Source organism: Lepidochelys olivacea (genome assembly GCF_965140295.1).
Source record: "Lepidochelys olivacea isolate rLepOli2 genome assembly, chromosome: 12".
Classification (NCBI taxonomy): domain Eukaryota; kingdom Metazoa; phylum Chordata; order Testudines; family Cheloniidae; genus Lepidochelys; species Lepidochelys olivacea.
The window spans coordinates 24,514,584-24,536,568 of NC_140422.1; the positions used below are offsets into that span (position 1 = coordinate 24,514,584).

The 21,985-nt window shown below is 36.7% G+C and overlaps 1 protein-coding gene across 1 annotated transcript in view; it reads right to left on the reverse strand.

Annotated features, from left to right (window-relative positions):
- Positions 1–21,985, reverse strand: part of LOC311529159 (transcription initiation factor TFIID subunit 4-like) — a 200,205-nt gene that overhangs the window by 126,381 nt on the left and 51,839 nt on the right. The window contains exon 10 of the mRNA XM_084644905.1: positions 15,272–15,441. Within this exon, the coding sequence (XP_084501031.1) occupies positions 15,272–15,441 (170 nt within the window). The remainder of the gene's footprint in view (positions 1–15,271; positions 15,442–21,985) is intronic.

Below are 21,985 nucleotides of genomic sequence, written 5' to 3' on the forward strand. Positions count from 1 at the left end.
GATCCTAAAAATCCACTGCTAGCCTTTGGCTGAGTGGTTGCTAGACCCATAAAAAAAGTTCTGTTTGGTTCTTGTCAATCTGTGGTGCTTGCATGTCTTGACAAATCCCTTTCCCGGCCCAGAAGCTTATGAAAACAGGGGGACTGATAGTGAAAGTAGGAATAAGCTTTATCTTTAGTAACGCAGATAGTGTCATTATTGAATTTAAAAGTGTACCTGAACTTCATACCTTCTTCACTGTAATTTTATAGATTAAATATAATTAATAATCATGCATTAAGGAAATTCTGTCTTGAGAAAGCAAAGGCAAGACAGATTATAGATGAAATCTCCTGAATTTGCAGATGTACAGAGGAATTAAATTTTTCTTAACCAATAAAAGCAGCAACATTTATGGCACTTAAGAATTCGTCAATTTATTAAAATAATTAAAAATGCTGGAAATGCATTTCTAGACACACATTGCAAGCCTAAGTTCTGATCCTGCAAACATTTATGGACAATTAGTCCCAATGGGACTTATGTGAGTAAGAGTTCGTAGGACTGGGATCTTACATCCTATTCTTCTCAATGGAACTCCCTTTGTAGAATCAGGAAAAAGATTCTCAGGGAAATCAATGGGCATTCTGTGCATGGATTGGTGGCTTTGCCCCACTATTAACATACAAAGCTCTAAAGATTACATGAGATTTATACACAGTCCTAGTATTTTTATAATAATTAAACAGAACAACTTTTTTTTTAAATTGAGAGTATGAATGTGTGCTTAAATACAAGATGTTACATGGAAAAGTTCACACCCTGAAAGCATTTCCTGAATTGTTAATTAGAAAGATAATTTTCATTTAAAAAGGAGGGGACAAGCGAATAAAAACAGGAGAAGTTTAAAAACAAACATTTTTTCGTGAAGCGTTCATATTTTTTCAGCCAAACTCAACAGCAGTAAACCATCACATGTCTAAAAAATGAAGAAGAATCAGTGAACAGTAGTTTTAAATTGATATATACTTCTGTTATTTTAATGATGTGATTTAAAATGAACTGGCAGTCTTCAGCATCACCCTTGGCTTTATGTCAGCAAAGGGTTTGGTTCAGTCAATCACTGACATTACTGAAACAGTGAGCTGCCATTCACCAGCAGGGGGCACTGCAGTGATTTCTTTCTTTAGGCTATAGCACAATAGAAAAGTCGGTTGATTAAAAATGCATATTTCAAACAAAACTGTCATGATATAAGACTTACAACAACCATCTTCTAACAAAATGGTTTGGCATTTTTTCCATATGCACCACTATACAGTATTCTCTGCTACACAAAATTATTCATATATCGAAAATGCTGAAGTAATAGAGCCCAAAGTGAAAACTGTTTATGAATTCTGTTCCTAGATACAGCTATTGTAACTGAATTTATACTAAGCCATATGAAAAAGATTGTTTCCTGCAGCCTTTTCTTTCCCCATCTTTTCTTCAAGTTTTTGTACTGCAGTGTCTCTTTAAATCTGTATTTTATTACATCACTACAGTACATCATTCTCACACTTTCCAGAGCTGAATTCACTATGTCAACACATTTCTGATACTAATTTTTTTTTAAAGACCCTCTGAAGTCCTCTCAAGGTTAGCTTAGGCTGACAATGGTTTCACACTGTAGGCATAACCATAGGGAAGTTAGCAATATGTTTGTATGTTTTTGAATTCATCTTAGCTGCGACACTAAATTTAAAAAAATTCTCTTGGCCCTTCATTTGTTCTCTGATCTACATGTGGAACTAAAATTACTGAGAGCTGTACATGTAACTGAAGGCAGAATTGGGCCATTTGATTCTGTTGATGCAACCCTTACTCATGCAAATAAAGGCTATGTCTACATTAGAGACCTTACAGGAGCATAGCTGTACCAATGCAGCTGTGCCACTGTAATATTTCTTATGTAGCTACTCTATGCCAATGGGAGAGAGTTCTTCTGTCAACATAATTAAACCATCCCCAATGAGTGGCGGTAGTTAAGTCGGCAGAAGAAGCTCTCCTGCCGACGTAGTGCTGTGAACACTACCTCTTATACTGGCAAAACTTACATTGCTCAGGGTGTTTTTTTTCACACCCCAGAGAGACATACGTTTTGCCAACATAAGTGGTAGTGTAGACTTGACCTTTGTCCTTGAAGTCAATGGGAGTACCCATGTATGTAACTATTTGGGTGAGGAAGATTCGACAGATCAAACCCTTATTAAGCATATACCCTATGCAAACGTATCTAAAACTGTCAGTCAATAAAAAAATAAACCTAGTCACAACTAAAAGGATCTAGTAGAAGGATTCCATGAGAAAAAAATTCTGTTAGACAATTCTGGTTTTTTTTTTGTTTTCTGGGTTTGTTCGTTTGTTTGGGGTTTTTTTGAGAAACAATGTTATAGCAATAATATGTCCTTGAATTTCAGGATTAGTAAAATCACAGTTCCCATTTTCCAGGGCTCTAATTCCACAAATATGACTATCTTGCTCTTATCACAATGACATTTCCCAATTTTGAACATTTTCATTCTAGCAAAATAAAAAATTAGGCACTTTTTTCTACCCATATAGCTCTTGGTTAAGTTTTTCATTATAAGAAAAAAATAGAAATGCAGCATAGGCTTTCCATAAGCTGAATTCAATAGCACCAAACAAAGAGCAAGAAAAAGACCAGAAAAAAGATCATTTAAAAATAATTACAACTCAACTTGTCATCACATAACCACTGTGATGTCACAAAATCTCTCTTCCCACTCTAGGTCCTTTTAGCAAAGAAACATGAAATGGGGCAAAGTCCTGTTGGGATTATAAACCAAAAGCAGTGAGTATACCAGTGCTGGGAGGCTACATAAAGACTCTGGCTCCTTGAATAAAAATGGAAGAACTGCATGATTGCAAATATACTTCTCAATAAATTGTACAATTTTACACACACTAGGCAAAGAATAACCTGGTCATTATGAACTTTATATAAAGTCATGCATACAGACCCTGCCAATCCCTTCTCAAGATTCACTTCTGCTGTAATGCTCTAAAGAAATCAACCAAGTAAAGGCTATGATGAGGGGCAGATAGAGGTAACTGACTCATTTTATTTATAATTTTTGAAAATGCAAATGTATATATATGTAAAAAGAAAAGAAGTACTTGTGGCACCTTAGAGACTAACCAATTTATATGAGCATAAGCTTTCATGAGCTTATGCTCAAATAAATTTGTTAGTCTCTAAGATGCCACAAGTACTCCTTTTCTTTTTGCGAATACAGACTAACATGGCTGCTACTCTGAAACCTGTATATATATGTGTAAACATTGCATGTATTTGATTAGATTTACCTCTCTCCTGCACCATCCTTCGCATATGTCTTATCCTTCTTAGACTGTAAGCTCTTTTGGACTCTGACCATACTTCTGCATATGTTTAGAGACTAACCTTGACTGTGGCACCTTGTCACTACTGCAATGTAAATATTAAAAAGTACTCACATCTTAAACTGGATGTGTGCAAAGAGAGAGGGAATTAATATTAGAAAAAGGGTTAACTATTTTGTTTACCAATGGATTTTCTCTTCTTTTTGTTGAAAAAGCTATTCTTTTCTTTTATTCAGAAGTGGAATATCCAGCCATAAAGATTAAAAAAAGTTTAGGAACAGAGTGACTTTGCCTAAATACTGGTAGCCCTAATATTTTGGAACTTCTTACATACAGCTTGTAGCTTTGTGACCAAAAGACTACACATATGGTAGTGGGTGGATGCAAAATACACACAATTAAAAATTCTAACAACTTTAAAAGATTGATCTGTAATTTAAACAAGTATTTCATTACAAGCTGCTTTGTTTTTACATTTGCTAAAATATATGGTGTATTTAAAAGCTAACATATTTCTAGGTCTTTACAATAACCTTACCAGTGCAATCCTGCAATTTCTCTAGACCTGCTGTGAAGAGGTAGAGTGGAAGAGTATCACCAAGGATATCAGTGGAGACTGAGCTGGAGCAAAGTAATGCTCCAAGTTACAACCTTGACAGATATCCCACTTGGATTTGAGTTTCTCACATTTTTCTTACAAGGTTTAGTGATCGTCAAAATCACGTTCCTCATCCATGTCTTCTTAGCCAAACCTCCACTGCACCAGATCTGTACATGAGGCATTAAATAACTGGTGACCAACTGCCTCAAAAGTGTTATTTCATGTAGCAAGAAACAGATTCTCCTTGCTCTCAGAGCAGCCAATAAATGCGAACACTCAACTCCAAGGGGTGTCACACTCACATACAAAGTGTGAGAAGATTTTCACTTTTAGCAAGTATATATTCCGTATAATGAGGTAAAACCAGTGGTGTAAGTACGGTGTTACGTTCCGGTACACAGTACCGGTAAGATATTTGTAGCTGGTATGGTGTACCAGAAAGACACAGGAGGAGCCCTCCCGCAGCCCTTTCACGCAGCTGTGTCTCGAGTCCTCCTGCCTGGGGTCTCTACGGCAGAAGTCTCCAGCGCAGCGGGAGGAGAACAGAGCCCTCTCTCCTCTTCCCCCCTCCCCAGGTAACGTGGAATGGATGTGGATCATGGGGAGGTGATGGGGAGAGCATGCGGGTCCCAGGCTGGGGGCAGGGAGGAGTCATGTGCGGGGTGACATGGGGAGGTCACACGGGCCTCCCCTCTGTGTCCCTCTCATGAGTGCAGTGTACCGGCAAGCAATGATTTCTACTTGCACCACTGGGTAAAACAACCTGGTTATATATTCAAATGTGTTAAGATCAAACTATGGTTCAACCAACATTCACTCAAAACTGTAAGATGTAGCAACACATGCACAGCAAGTATAAAAATTAGAATAGATCTTGTAAAACAAAAATAACCTCACACTTTTTATATAAAAGAGTTTATATTAATGTTAATTATGTATGATAGGCCTCAACAACCTCAGAATCAACATACAGCAGTATTATCCTGATACTGGCATATAAGTCACTAAAACCTGAGATGTACTGTTTTTACAAATGTAAGTGCCTCAGAATTTTTACTGACAAATTTCAGGTCATGAGTAATGAGAATTTTAAAGTTTACCACTGTCTGCTTAGTTATACTGGAAGTCATAAGGTCTAACAGTTTTGTTATGATTCAGCTGTAACTATTTTGTTGACAAAACTACAAGCTGAAAGCTTCAAAAAACTTATATTTTCTACTATTTAAAAACGCTGAAAAGAGATGCTATATTAATCTTTGCAGATAAGGTTTTAAAGAAGCAAAAGCTATTTTAATAATTTATACGTTAAGAGGATTGACAGGACTGAGATGCAAGAGAAAAATTGTTTTTATTTTCAAAACATCAGGTCTGACCTTGGTTACTGATGTGATAAACTATTGAAAATCTGTAGTGTTTTTGCATATTTAAGTTACAAACAGACAATCTTAAAAGAACAAGTTAAAAACAATTTAGAACATCAAAATGCATTTAGGACTAAGCTCTGTCTGGACCTTGCATAGGTAGTCTAGGAAAGAGCACAATTACCCTTCCTCTATTTGAGCCCTATACAAAGGTCAGGCACCACTGCAGAGAGCACTCTGCCAGCACCACTGCAGTGCTAACCATTCAAAATGTACTAGTGGTCCTTCAAGGTTTAATTCCTTCTTTCATAGAATTCCCTCTTCAACATCCCTCAATCTTCCTCTTGCTCTCCCTTAGACTTTATAGTATTAGAAAGAGAGAAAGCCCAGAATGTATTGTATGGCTGTATTATATTAAACTCAATGGTCCATCTCCTACAGAATACAGCCAGTTCCCAAACACTACTGTGTTCATAGATAAGTAGAGAAAACTGTTTTGGAGAGCAGGGACTATCGCATGAATTAGGGAAAGAACAGATTCTTAACACAAGGGGTTCTTAATCTGTCCCACCACCTTGTAATTAGCTCAGATACTCTGATTACCATCTCCAGACCAGAGGAAAAGCTCTGTGAAGCTCGAAAGCTTGTCAATTCCACCAACAGAAGTAGGTCCAATGAAAGATATTACCTCATCTACCTTGCCTCACTCACATCCTGGGACCAACGTGGTTACAACAACATTACAAGGAACTGGGGAGGCTTATCTAGACAAGTAAGATGACTGAGATGCAGGGATCTAATAAGCATGTCTATGGGGGACAAAAAAAGACGTGGTATCTGGATAGAAAAAGAGGCTGCCAGTCTGACCAGATGGGTTACAGAAGAGTTTGCTTTTTTCCCTCCTCTGTAACTAAACTGATAAAGCCTTGTCTCAAGTAGTTTAAAGAGAAGTGTAAATCTAGATGTGCTAAACAAATAGTTCTCTTAAATTCATTTTCTCTCTTTTTAATAAATCTTTTTATTAAGATTTCTGTTAAGTAATTTCATGCAGATGTCACCAAAGAGAAAAGATTCCGTTGTGTGTTTATGATAGGTTTCAGAGTAACAGCCGTGTTAGTCTGTATTCGCAAAAAGAAAAGGAGTACTTGTGGCACCTGAGAGACTAACCAATTTATTTGAGCATGAGCTTTCGTGAGCTACATCCGATGCATCCGATGAAGTGAGCTGTAGCTCACGAAAGCTCATGCTCAAATAAATTGGTTAGTCTCTAAGGTGCCACAAGTACTCCTTTTCTTTTTGTGTTTATGATGGCTCACTTGCTATGGAGTTAGATAAAAGAGGCTATTAGAGGGACAAGCAGGAAAATCAAAACAATAACATAGATAAGAATCCTTGAGGAAACAATGGAAAAACTGTTAATTGTGGAATATCCACTACTGGCTCCATCCAGGTTAGAATGGTTTACTCTTCCAAGGTTAATCCTGGGCTCAAAGTACGATACTAAACCATTATAGGACCCTGAGCCTAAAAAAGGAAGGGCAGGGAGATTGAGTGAATTGAGACAGGTGACCAGGGAGTGTCAGTGAGTGCTGACACAGATGCAGAAGACAGCCAGATTGATCAAAAGTCGGGCTCTGCAGAAAGTAGGCTGTAACTTGGTTCCCTAGAGAATGGGGGACAGCAAGTCTAAGTCATGTCTACCTAGGGGCTTGAAGGGAATGCCAAGCATAGGCAAAACGTATGTACACAGGCCTCATTTTACATCAATTTCTGATCGCTGTGCACCTTTTGGCACAAAAATCATACTTTGTTTTGAAGAAACTGCATGGGTCACTGTATACTATTAAAGGCTCGCAAAGGGAAACCCTTCCAGGTGCTAAACCCGTTAAGCCTAGAAAGTACCAAGACTGGCAACATAGAATATCCCAGAGTCCCAGTCAGAGGGTGGTTGCATTTACAGGATCCCAACCCAAAGAGAAGTGGAGGCACAGACCTGTCATTTGAAATGGGTGCTCTGGGAGAACTACAAAATGATCTTGAACGGTGCAGCCTATCTAGGGACAATGATGCTAACTTCTAAAACTACACCCATCCATTGTGCATGTCTAATACTGGAGAAAAACTTGGCAAGCCAAAAAAACTGTTCATTATGACCACTGAAAAATTTGTCAATGAACCCCAGTTTAATCTGGTTTCTGAAAGCAGTAGAAGCACGATATGTAGTGGTCTAAGAAGTGTAATGGTATTTTAAAACAAATCATATTTTTACATTCCCATGAGTGCAGCATGAAAACCTCAAGTCAGATGATTCAATATGACAGGGAGAGAGAAAAACGGTGCAGAAGCCTTTAAGACGAATTACAGTGTTCTCTGGAAAAACATTGCAACATTAGTTAGTCTAACACATTTTAGAAACTGTATTACCTTTCCCTTTTTTCCTTTAAAGATCCTTGATGCTGCTGCTCATTGACCAATGACTTCCCCCTCCACAAAGATGTACCAGCATGTTTTGAGAGTTGGTGACGTTAGTACCACCACTAGAGCATGGAGTCTGCCTATGGGGATAATGCAAGTCAGCTTTATTGCAATATTGAATGGTTCTCTGAGGTTTTCTTTTTATTGTTCTTATTTTACATCCTATCTTTATACTGACAAGCTATACATGAGGTGGAGAGTACCACCAGGATGAATCTTTGGGAAATACTGCTCCAGCTCAACCCTCCTTTGCAAATATCAATAACTTCAAGCCATTCACAGGCAAACCCTTATTTTGAGGCAGCAGGTGGTGTTGTGGAAAGCCATGAAGGCTAGAACCATCTTCCAGAGATAGCAGGATCTTTAAGGAAGACCATTACATGGGATTCATAAAACAAAAGCATGGTACTATGCTGAAGACAGTACTTTAATTCTCTATGTGTTTTGGGAACTAAGTAGTATGACCATATTCTCAGTTCTATTATAATAAAATCCCACAAAAAATAGTAATTATGACAGTAGAGACCAGCTGCAGCTGCATTTTATTTATAAATACTGATGTTCTGAACAAATCTAAATTTCAGCTTATTTTGAGGGACTACGTTTTGGTGGAAGAACATCAATACTGGTATGTAAGTTAGCCACATAGTGTGCAAGTAGCACTGCTGAAAGCATAACAGAAGCTATGCTGTGTTGTTGCACAGAAGAACAATAAAAACAAAACCTTAGAAATACACAAAAAATATTGAACAAAAGCTGTCTTACTTTTATAGAAAGGCAAACTCCAGGCTCTCTAGTGGTACTGATGTTACCATTCCCAGGCATGCTGGGACATCTTGTAGAACAGGAAGTCTAATCGTGGATCTATTAAAGAAAATAGAACAATACAATTTAACAGTTTGTTGAAATGCCTACTAATTATTAGTATTTTAGTATTATTAGTAGTATATTAGTAATATTAGTATTATTATTATCAGCAGCATTGCTAAATAAGATCAGAACATTTTTTCTTTTTTCAAGGAAATAGTTAAAGGTCACCATTTCACAAAATTTGGTTGCCCTAAAATGTTTGACATTATCAGATGCAAAAAAAATAAAATAAAATAAAATAAAAAAAGTAGTGTCTATACAACAGGCACAATAAACACATTTTCTTGTCCTCTCTCAACACACTAGCTTTGAAGATCTGGGCATGCACATTAAATATGTAGAACTACTGCAAAATTTCTAATCTGAAATTTTTAGCAAATTAATTCAATGAGATAATTACCCTTTTACTTCCACTGACAGATCTGTGCATTCCCTAACAGTGATATGAAACTACAGACATTTCAAACGCTAAATTCATATATACATCTACCACACAGTCTGTGTCATGTCTCTACAAATGACATATTAAGAATCCTTTATGGGAGCTGGAAAAGGTTCCCAGACTTGGCATGCAAAGAATCTTTCAAATTAAATGATACGATACCTAATACAAAACCTCTTGTTAAAAGAGGCAGCTGGGATCAGGGAATTTCACTGATGGGATCAGGACTGCCCATGTTGTTAGAACAATACATGACTCCACAAGGCTACGCTTGAGGAGGACTAACATTTCCTAGGTACATTATGCAAATGTTAAAACTACCTCCAAAACAGTCAAGGGTAATTTCCACAGATATGCAGGGGAGGGGAGGGTCATGACAGAAAGATGCTGATAGATAAACTGATATGGAAAGGAACATTTCTGTTTGAAGGCAAATCAGTTCAATAATAAAAAGTTAAAGTCCAATTGTGAAAACAACAAAATCTTTTCAATGTGACAGAGGAAAGCAGAAGGAAAAAGTAACACACAGTTATCTGATGGGCAATCACATGGCTTAAAATATGAGAACAACAGCTATAATCTAACCAGATATAAAAGCCATTAACAGTAAACCAAACACAGACATAAGTATACTTTTACGTTACCACTGTTCCATATCTAAAAGAGCATCATCAGTAGTACGAGTACCATCTTATTCAAACACAAATGTCACTGTTGATAAACAGGCAGACAAAATAGTGATGACAGAACGCCTATATTTATTATTTATTAAACTAATAACAAATGCTCAGAGAAAATTAGACAGAAGGCTCTAAAACCTATTGGAATGCTCTTCATGGAACAAGGCCAATCAGATTTTCTAGGCAGTTCTAACACAATATCAAATACCCTCCAGAGCATTCAGATTATTTAAAAAAAAACACACAAAAGCACGCGCACACGCACACACGCACGCACACACACAGCTGTTTTACTCTGTGATGCCATTACTGTGTACCTCCAGAATGTAGAGTCCTGGAAAAGCTTTTAGTTCTCAGATTTTTCATTCTGTGTGTTGTATCATGCATTCATGCAGTAGGCACAAGAACCAAGGATGTGTTTATGAAGAATACTCATTTAGACAGAAGAACAGTCAATATTCTGGCAGACAGAACTTAGAGATATCATACAAGAAGAGTAAGAACAGGGTATATCTAAATTATGTTGAACCTAATCCTTGCAATTTTAACATTGACAAACAATGGTTTCAAAGTATCACACAGAGCTACTCTGCAGATACTATGTTTAAGAATAACCTATGGCCTCCTACTATCTTGGCCATTAGAACCTGGACACATTAAAGAGATGCATTTTCAGATTTCTTGAAGGCTATATTTCCCTGCCAAGAGATTTATTTAGAATAAGCAAGGTGCTACAATACTCATATTAATAGTATTGTAGGGAAAATTAGGCACATTGTGTCTTGTCAAGTAAGAGTTTTCTTTGCATAAAACAAGGAGGTATAAATATTTGATCATTGATCACCAGACAAATCTTTAAGAAAAATTAATTTTATAACTCAAAATTAACAATAACTTTGAATGAATGGGGGATGAAAACAAAGCTATCATGATTCTTTAATAAATATTGAAATAAGGTGGATAGTTACTCTCGGTTAGATATGGCTGACAGTAGATTTTACTTCCCTCGCTTCCTATAACAAAATATATACATATGTTTTTAAGTACTTCACACTTTGAATGGTTCTGGTTAGCCAACTGCCCTATACCGAGAGAGAGAGAGAGCAAGGAACAGCATAAGCCAAAGAACAGTATTTCAGGCTTATGTTTCATTATTCTTGCTGTAACTGAGTTATTTCATGGCCATGTCAGTCTAACCTATGACATTTTGGGGTAGTCAAACTAAGAGCAAGATATAGATTGTGGTGTTCTTTGGTTGGGTTGTAAATAGAAAAGGAAGTCAGGTGGAGTCAAGACTGAGCTGTGGGAATTTGTATTTTCTTACAAATCCTAAGATTACCGGGAGATTGCATTTTGGTGACCTGGAACCCCAAAAAAGGGCTTTTTGAAGGCCAAATAAAGTTATAGGGCTCATCATTTCTACAGAGACCAAGTACAGGTGACATTCTCCTAAACAGTTTTTCAAGAAAGAAGGTGTGTGAGAAAATATTTTTACCCCATTGTCCCATTTAATGGGCTAATATTAAGAAAAGGAAAATTTAGGATGACCATCAGAATTTCCACAGAAAATGGGATGTGTTACATTGCAGAATAGGTTCCCCCAAAAAACAATAGGGATGGGAACCAATTACTAACAATATTTATAATTAGGCCAGATGATACACTACAAAATGAACAACTGAGAACGATCCTGCATTGGCAAGAAAATGGACTAGTTGCCTCACCAGGCTTTTCCCCTCATGTACAGCTTTTACAATCCTTCAAGTTTTCTTGAAGGCCCACTAAAGTTGTGCAAAGAGTAAGGTTAACGCCTCTGTTGTTTAGCCATTGTTATGGTCAAGTCATATATTTTGTACAACTTCTCATTTACCTTTCATGGTTCCTACAGTGTATGCAGTTCTTATTTTGTTCCTGTGTATTAACAGTGATCGTGGATGTTCTTTGCTTCCTTCTCTTCTTGTAGCTTTTCCCTTTTGCCTCAGTTTTAGTTGTCAATGTATATAAACAAATTCTTCTTTTGTTTCACCCTTTATTTGTGTCCTCTTACCTTCATTTAAATGCAATATAAAATAAACTGTAGCCTAATTTTTATTTGCCCTCACAATCAAGCAGCAATTATACATATGATGAATCACGGTGATTCTACTTTTACCAGAACTGCTACTGCGCAAAAAGAGTAAACTCACTCTTACAATTATCCACTTAGGAACTGTGACACATTATGTATTGTGGTCCTGCCAGTTTACTGCACAATGGAAACTCAATTCAAAGAATGTCCATGTAACAGCTACTGTTTAAAAGCTAGTAAAGCTAAGCTATCCACCAAAAACTAGTCAAAGAACAACTCAAAATTTAAAAAAACAAAAACAAAAAAACAAGCACAAATTATCCAACTTTATTTTTCTGTTTTCTCTCCGAAATGAAAACTAGTAACTATCACTATTATTTATTGGGTAAGTGCAGCCATGGCATGGGGCTAATAAATTTTTCTCGACTCATCAAGGAAACACTACCCAGGTGTGCTAACGGAACAAGCATAAGGGTCTGTCAAATAAAAACATACAGCACAAGCAGGCACAAGAGAAACTGTAGCCTTTCAAAAAAGAAGAGGCAGAGTGTTGTGTGCGCCATTGTGTTGTGCTGCCACGCAGAAGAATCAGGTTTTAAACTTTATGATTCTGGGTAGAGCCGCAACAAAATACATTGCCTAGTACAGAAACATTCATTCTTGATTTTGAATCAAGACAGAGGTTGAATCATCAAAATCCTTGCCTTCATAGATGAACAAATAGCAACAATTACTATCCAAAGATGACAAGACACAAAGGTACATAGAGAAGGAAGTAATTTAGGCAATAAACTAGTGTCTTTGCATTAATGCACCTTTCAGCTATTTCTTATATTTAGAAGGGTCAATAATATTTATATTTAAAATAAACAATGGACTATAATTCTGTCAAGTTACTGTAGAGATAAGAATGTACAATATTTTAAGAAGAAACCTCTTTTACTATAACTTTGAGGCATTTGGCTGGTGGTAACTGCCAAAGACTGCATAGCATCTGCTCTCACTTTAGCAGTTTATATTCTGACTCTAGTGAATGGAAGCATAATCTCTGAAACAGCCTTTGGGGAACACTACTGAGTTTCTCTACAGAGCTCTTGCTCAGAGATGAGAGCGCGGGGGATTAATATTACAGAAAACTTGAAAAAACCAGCTTCTGAGACAGGAGTGAATAGCAGTGTCCTGATACTGTACATACCAAAGTACTTTCTTTTACTGGAACATTAGAAAGGTGCCCTAAATACTAAAGTGATTATTAAATATGAAAAGCTTTCAAGATGGAAAAAACTTCCCAATTTTAAGCCATATTCAGATAAACTAATGTAAGAAAAAAGTGAATTTTACCTTGTTTGTCAATGGGCATAATACAAAAACATGAGATAACAGTGGGTCCAATATCTGAGACTTTCCTTTTCCTAGTGTGTCTAAGAATGTGACAGTCTCCTTTGGTTAGTCCTTGTATACCTAGGCATACCAACACGTGGTCAGACTGATTTTGTGATACTCATAGAATCCCATTATTTTAAGTGCCCCGTAGCACAAACTACTGAATTTTGTGTGGTCCTCTGAGAGCAACAAAATCTGACCACACACAGTGAAAACAAAGCTTTTAAAGCTTCAAACTCAGCTGCAGGAATTCTCTCCTCAAGAGCCATGGATACTAAATAGTAGCCACTAGTGAACCCCAAAGCCACTTTCAAAACTACAAAAGACTTTATATAAAGCCAAAATAAAGCTCTAGAAACAGCAGCAAGAGCTCACTAGGAGCAACCACTCTCTTGGATTCCCTGCTTTTGAGAAGCAAATCCCTGCAGCTGCTTTTAAAAGCTTTGAAAGTTTCATTTTCAATTATCAAAGCCAATAAAGTTTCAAAAAACAGCCACAGGGATTTGCTTCTCTGAGGAGCAAACCCCAAAAGGCAAATGGTGAACAGTGTGCTGTGTTCTGTGGCTCTTAAAGTATGTACAGAGTCTTCTAAGCCCGACACTTCAAATTACAACTCCATGTCGGGCTGCAATTGTTATACCCAGAAGAATTAATTAAGGCTTGCATGGCAACTTTATTAGTGACTTTCCAGTTATTTTCATACAGTTTTTAGGTCTCATTTTCTTTGCTTTTTGTTTTGTTGCACCAGTATACAGTACAATTACAGCAGGCCTAACAATGGTTCTTCCAAAGACTTGCACTAAAAGCTTGTGGATTTCATAATCTCAGACAGCAACCACCAGATTCCCAAAAATTTGCACTACTATTTTCTTATAGTAACTTCATATGATGACATCATCATAACAACATTGGAATAAGATAATTGTGGACTTACATGGCATTTATTTCCTCACTACAGCCCCAGTACTGCAAAGGGACTACTTACAGTGCATAAAGCAAAGCACATGAATATGTCTTTGTAAGATGAGGGTCTGTCATAGTGTAAAAGGGTTTCCATACATTTACGCTGAATTTACGAAGTATGAGACTAAAGGTAAAATTTCCAAAGCCACCTAAGTAACATAAGAGCCTAAATCCCACTTTCAAAGGTGACTTGGGCATTGAAGAACCCAAGTCTTGTTGAAAGGCAATGGTATTTAAGATCCTAAATCACATTTTAAAATGGGACTTGTGTGGCTTTAAAACTTTACCCTAAGTCAAAATAAAATTTAGTTTTCCTGACATTTTTAGATCTTATGTGGCCATCACATTTAGCCTAGTTCATGCTTAGTTCAGAGTAACATAAAATAAATACTGAGCATAATTACTTGCCACTTTTTAAATGTCACTAATTGAGTGTTTACATTTTAATTTCTTTTTTTAATTGTCAAAAGAACTGTAAAAATTCAGGACCAACTGTCAGTAAAAAGATAATCTATTTTTATCCATTCTATAGCAAACAAAACCACCATAAAATCTGAAAATAGTTATAGATGTTAAAAATTGGATTAATACATTTTAAAATTTATTTTGTATGAAAAAAAATATATCCAGGCAAACAACTTGTCTTCTGCTAAACCCTAGGAGTGGGAAAGCAGGAAATCTGGATTTTATTCTTGACTCACTCTCAGACATCTGCTGTGATCTTGGGCAAGTCACTTTACCTCTCTGTGCCTCATCTTAGTCATGTGCAACATCTGAATAATAATGCTTCCCCACCTCCAAGGGACAATGGGAGGTTTATTTCCTTAATATTTGCAAAGAGTTTGGAGATCCTCAAGTAGATTATAATACCAAAGTGTCATTTTGATACAGTTTGACACAGACAAGATACTTTTGTAATGAAAAATGCTTACAGAACCTCAAATATATATCAATGCTGCATGCTACAGTGTATCGTGTCACTGACTAAAACTGAACAGCTCCAAAGGCAATACTACTGAAAGCAAATGACATGCTTCTCACCCATTTCTAGTATTCGTTTATGTAAAGGGATAGCAGCAAGAAAGGGTTCATCTTTACAAGACTGTATCTGGGTTCCAACCAAGTCGGAGTTGGTTGCCATAATTCGGGCACTCTCTTCATTAAGGTTAACTCCAGCCATAGAAGCAACATCATTGATGTCATCGTCATCTCTATAACAAAAGCATAGACAAAAGATAATTTTGCATGAGATACAGTAACTTTTATAAATTAACTGCCTCCCTTAAAGGGAATAATCATGCAATGCTCCTGAACAGAAGAGGGAATCGGGGCCAATTTATTGGCACAGCTGCCAGGCTCTACTTTATTGTGGAACACCCAAGACTCAGAAACAACTTAATGGAACGTATCTCTTTGACCACTCAACATTAGGCAATCTGGAAAAGTGGGGCAACTTGTGTCCAGCAAGGACAGAAACACCCACAATTCTATACGGGCACCTTTCCTTTGATCCGAAGCAGATGAGAAACGTGATAGCCATGACAGCTATGTGACCAGCTGACAAAGGTTAGTAGTGACCGCAGACCACAAGGTACTCACTTTTCCCCCATACACTGATAGTTTGGAAGTAGGGGTCAATCAACAACAGTAATAAAACAAACAAAAACCCCACAGACATTGAAACCAAAACACCATATTATTTCAAATTGCTCAAGGTTCAAGAGAAACCCTTATCAAAACTACAATTGAGAACAACAAATCTCACAAAAATGCTGAAGAAAAAAAAGAAAACAAACCACACACACAAATTTTTAGCCTAACATCCTTAATGCCTGTGATGGAACTGGCACCACTTCAGAGAAGCTAAACAAGATCACTTGAGGCTGAAGATCCATTTCTGGCAAAGTCATATGAGCTTAGCTGAATATTGGACCATGTGAAGATAATCACAAACATGAACACATAGTTAGATAAATTGGTATGGAGAGTAAGCGAAGCTAGAACAAATAGGCTGGAGGCCCAAATCTCTGATTAGAGTTAAAACACAGGTGCTGACCATATTACAAAGCTGTTTAAGCTTACTTGGTTGTGTAGTGAATGAAAACAAAGCACTAACTTACAAAGATGCCATACATGAACACCTAATAAGAATCCAGAATGCAGTAAGGAAGAAAAAGACCTAGTGTCATTCTTACAGAAATGGCTGTGAACTATTGTATTTACACTCCGTGGAACACTCTGTATACGTAGAACAAGCCCATGGAGTCTCTAACAAGCAAAATGCAAACACAATAAAAGCTGACGCCATTATCAGTGTGTTCCCAGATGATTATGATAAACATGGGATTTTGCAAGCATCTTGCGAGCAAAATTTATATTATGGCAACGTCTACATGGACATACAGCCCATGTCATCACATTCACTTCCACCAGGACCCATGGTATACACATCTGCGCAGAAAAATGTGGAGAGCTACAAGTACCTTTAGCATTTTCAGCCTGTGATTCCAGCATTTGGTCTCTGAGAGGCAGTTTCACCTCAATTAAACGTTCATTTTAACAGAAAAATAGAGAAAGTATTCCCCATTTCCCACAAAGTTTATAGTATGACATACAGGCAAACAAATTTTGCTCTTGAACCTTAAGAAGCCAAAAAAAAAATTCCTGGTGATGATTTAAAAACCCTGATATTGACTCTCTCTATTCAGACAACTGGAATTTTTAAACTGGATAGTGAAAACAACTGCAAGGATCGAAAAAATATATGTATAAATAGATAAGGAACATTACATTTATATAAAAAGGTAAGTCAGAGACTGAAATGTTCTTTGTGCCTCTTGATTAGTTATGTACTGAAATTTACACCAAAGTAAACTGTGCAATGAATTGTTTTACTATTGCCCTCTACAAATGCTATTTTGTACGATTACCATAGCTTTAACATTTATCAGTCAATAATTGGCAGAATTTTCAAGACAAAACATAATCGTAAGAAACACCCCTTTCCCATTAACTTTTGGGAATGCTCATTTCTTCTTTCTTTCGTGTTCTATCTGTGTTCCTCCTTGCCACCTGCCTCACAACTGTAAGCCTGAACTATTTACCTTACTGTGCTTTAATTATAAGTAAAAATCAAATGTTTTACATAATCTGAGTCCTAATATACAGCCCCTGATTAACATTCTTTCTGTATGGTAGTTTTTGATGATACTGTAACAGCAAAACTCAAAAAAGCCAGAAGTTTTAAAATTTACAGGAAAAAAGTAAAACCTACATGTGAATTTTGCAAGTGAAGAAGTCTAAAGATACCAGTCTCAATAATACAGTCAAATAAACCTCATAAAGTAATTCATTTAAAAAAAAATCTTTTACTTCCATGTTTTTCTATTGAACTTAGTGCTCATGAAAGGTACAAGATACCCTAATGATTGAAAAAATCCCATTTACCCGCAAAATAGATATGGCATCAGTAACAGCAATGTTTCACAAACTCTATGCTCTGTCAGTGTTCTTTAATCCTGCTCTGGTGGACACACCTTACCATTCACACTTGATCTTTGTCTTCTCTTCTGAAACAGTCAAATATAAGGGGTAAGAGGATTGATGTGCACACTTTCCCACCGAGAAATGAACTGAAACTAGCAGCTCATTTCTTTGCCACTGGACTGCAGTTCAGTCTTTGGTCAGGCATCCACCATCAGACTACATTTGTATCACTGAACTGCATATAACGGCAGGTCATATGACAGCAACACATACAATAGAATTGCCTTCTGAGTGTATGTGACTCCACTTGGCTTGATGCCCCTGTGCACAAGCAGGGTGATAATGAAGTAAGATGTGCATAGGTGGGGGCTGACACCAGAGCACATAGATCAAGGGGATCTACCACCCTGCTGGCCATACAGCAAAATCATCCATGGCCCTGAAGAAAGGTTGTGATTTCTGCTGCTAAAATGAAGCCCACTGGAGTGCTCCATATCTTATCAACCTTATTAATCTATTGCCGCTGGTGAAAATAGTGTAGGCAAAGGACAAGATTTTTTTTTTCCCTTGGAAAGGATAAGATTGTGGATGTGGAATCTTTTTGTGAGATGGCGCTGATCAGGATTTGAGGAAAGTGAGTGAAGGGCAACAGCACAAAAAGAAATCTCCGTACACTATTTGAGTAAAGTGTAGAGAACTTAGGAGGTTTATACCCCAAAACCACAGTCTAATAGTAACATTGGCTTTAAAATGGCAATGTAACTGGAAATTTATGTACAGTGCCAGCATTATTGTTTATGCCTGTGATACCTGAGAAAATTATAAACCCAAATCATCAATATAAATAGTTGGGAAAAAAAGATAACCTCATTTGCAGTACAAATTTAAAAAGTACAACTATATATATTATGCAAAGGGATCATTACCATAACAGATTACTTCTTGCACTAACATTTGACAATTATGTAAATATGCACAAAGGGAACTCATACAGACATTTGGACAAACCAGGGGTATCAGTCAATTTGAATCATGAACATGAGACAATTATTTTACAGCCACATCACAGACCCTAAAAAGTACAGTATTACTCCTCACTATTTCAATGCCCAACTGTTTTTTCTTTACTAATTATTATGGTGATCTGCCTGCCTGCCCCCAAAAAAATAAAAAATAAGCTCCTTAGATACAGTTATTGTAAAGCTAAAAAAAAAAAAAAGAGGGAAGAGTCATTATTTCCTGTTTGTGAAAACTATGTGGTCCTACCACACCAATTTAAAAATAAATTCTTATTGCTCTTTCTACTGTAGAGCAGTAAGAGTCACTGTACTGATGAAAACATTCACCGCCTTAAGCCCTCTCTGCCAAGTTGCAGGGATGATAGGTAAACATCAAAAAAGTAGAATGCTAAGTTTACATAAAGAAGTTTATCCTTTATATTAATATTTATCTGCTAGAGATGCACTCAACTCTTTCCCCTTCTTCTGCACGATACTTTTGCCACCTAGTATTTTTTTTAAAAGTAAACAAATTCACAATAAAAGATTAGAGTCCGTCCATTAAAAACAACATAAAATAGGCTGCAATTAGCGGCAATAAACTATTTTTTTCTGGAGGGGTTCCAATGATATTATCCAGAGCATTTCAACAGCACTAATAGTTTAGTTCATCAGGAGAACCCTTGGATAGAGTAATTTTCTTGCATCTCACTTGCTAGTTATTTATCAATAGTTGTGCAGAGAATAAAATATTACAGGAAAGGTAGAAAAAGAAAACTGTAATAATAATTGGTGATTTGAATCTTCTATTCTAATGGCAGTCTGTCAAACTCCCCCTTTTTTTTTATTTTGAAGAATTATAGAATGGGGGTAAAGTGGTTTTGGATACTGTAAGGAGAAATATGACAAAAAACTAGCAAACATTGTTTCTCAAACGTTTCCCATAAAAGTTAGCTTTTCACTCCAGATCAATGGGTTTTCAGTAATAATTCTGTGGAACAAAGATGCCATCCAGTGGTAGGTTAGATTGATAGTTACTGTCTATTCCCCATTAGGTTCCTTTGCACATCACATTGTCCTCTAAAGGTACAACATAGCAAAGTAGCTTATGATTCCCATTTTGGTTGTATTGTACAGTTCTTAGGGTATTGGAAGCAGCCTCACAATGTTGTGTGTATTATTTATCAGTGCAGGACTGTTTTTTCCCCTCTATCTCATAATGTTGTCTACATCTTAACAGATAGATGGTCTAATGGACCATTTTTCCTCCCATATGCAATCACACAAACCATTCATGTAGGAAACACAGGGCATTAGCATGTAGGAAACAATAGCATTGCTTACATGAAAAAATGAAATTAAGAAGGAAAGTAATATATATGTAGTTGTCTTAATGTAATTTTAATGATTATGTGGAAACAGAAAGGAGAACCAGTGTCATGTAGCCAGCCTCCTTGTGCATTATGATACAGTCTTTAAATACATGATCACATACACTTTTTGTCTCATACTTGTCAGCACAATTTGAACCCAAACCTTCAGATGCACTGCACACACCTATTCCACTGGAACTGTGTGGAGTATATGATGGTGGGAGTAGGCTGTACTGTTACTCTCCACGTGCACCAACTTGTAGTGGTGGACATACGGCATACTTTGCCAGTGAGTTATACATCTATTTTGGAGACAGTACTAAAATATTGATATTAGAACTGGAGTTACCACACATATTTACAACTTGCTATTTTGGAATGTGAAATAAATTGTACATGTATCTAGCTTGAAAGATCCCTTTGGAAAAGCAGAGAATCTGGAAGCCCTACGTCAGAAGTTTTAAGCAATGTACAATTTTGAGTCTAAATCATTGACAGTGTCCATTTTTAATGTCTGAACAGGACAAGACGCTTTGCACATCATAGCAGAATATTGAAAGGTCCTAGGAGATTGATTCAATCACTTGGCTATGCCAATATGACACCATGTCACTCAATTTTGAGTGTCTTATTTCAATTATAAAATTGATCTTTTATTTCTAAAATCTGAAATTAAAGAGAGTAAACAGAGCTTTGTTTTTACAGATATTTTCCCTCCATATTATTTTACATATTAAAGGCTTTGTGACAATGTTGGAGGCGAATGCTTTCAGTTGGGGAAGGATTCAGACGTTCTGTCTTTGGCGCTTCCATATAAACATAAACTAGCTTTTGATGAAGTCCGCTTGTGAACGTGCAACTATTAACACTGACCTTTTTATTTTAAAGGTTCATGGACCAATGGCAGTACACCACAGGTGTTGGCCTCCAACATTAAAAGTGGGCACAGACTTTCAGGGGATTTGTATTCTCACTTTATAGGCATAGGTTCCACAAGTGCCTCCTTCCATTACTCTGGCAGAACCAGGAGTGGTGTTGATGAGGTTCAGAGGTTACAAACAGCCACCTCTGAAAAACAGCTCAGAACAATATGGGGCCTTTGGAAAAGGAAGGTGAACCTAGATAGCCGCTCAACCTATCTACCCCATCTCAAACAAAACAAATCTACACTGGCAGTGTTCCCTATAGCCAGTCACAGCAGTTTCTTTGTTTTAAAACTGGCAGGTCTGTCTTCTATAATGAATGAGATCAGCCAGATGATGGCTTTTAGTCACACTTCACTTGAGGCTGGATCACTGATCACTCTATTACAGTCCCAGTCCAAGTCCCCTAACATTCCTTTTTTTATTAGTAAACATATGTGAGGTAGATGGGAAAAGGAGTAAATCGGAAAACAGAATGGAGAGCTAAAAAACAAAAAAAATCTACTACCACGTACTTTTGTGCAGTTCCAAAGATTGTAAAATAACTGTTTTATATGGTCTGTGAAAAAACAGGAAGTTAAAATTCTCCTAAAAGGCTAATGTGTGACCATGATCAACATCAGCAAATAAGATTTTTTAATCGTTGCCCTATAATTTTAAATCAGATTAAATTATATTAGTGCAAAGCTGAATATTAGCTGAAATAAACTCATTCTACTTCAGCAAGAGTAAATTCCTTTGTAATCTGCACAGCAACCAGAATGATTTCAAGTTTTCAAGATTCAAGTTTAAAGATTTAATTTACAGAAAAACAGGATGCACTGAACTTGTTTTAAACTAGATTAGATGGTTTTGGAGAAGACTCAGCAAAGTTTTCCAAATTCTGCCATGAAATGTTAACACCTATCCTAGTAATCACTTCATGTTTGAAACAGACAAAACTACCAAAGTTATCTAAAAATTGAGAATAGAAGC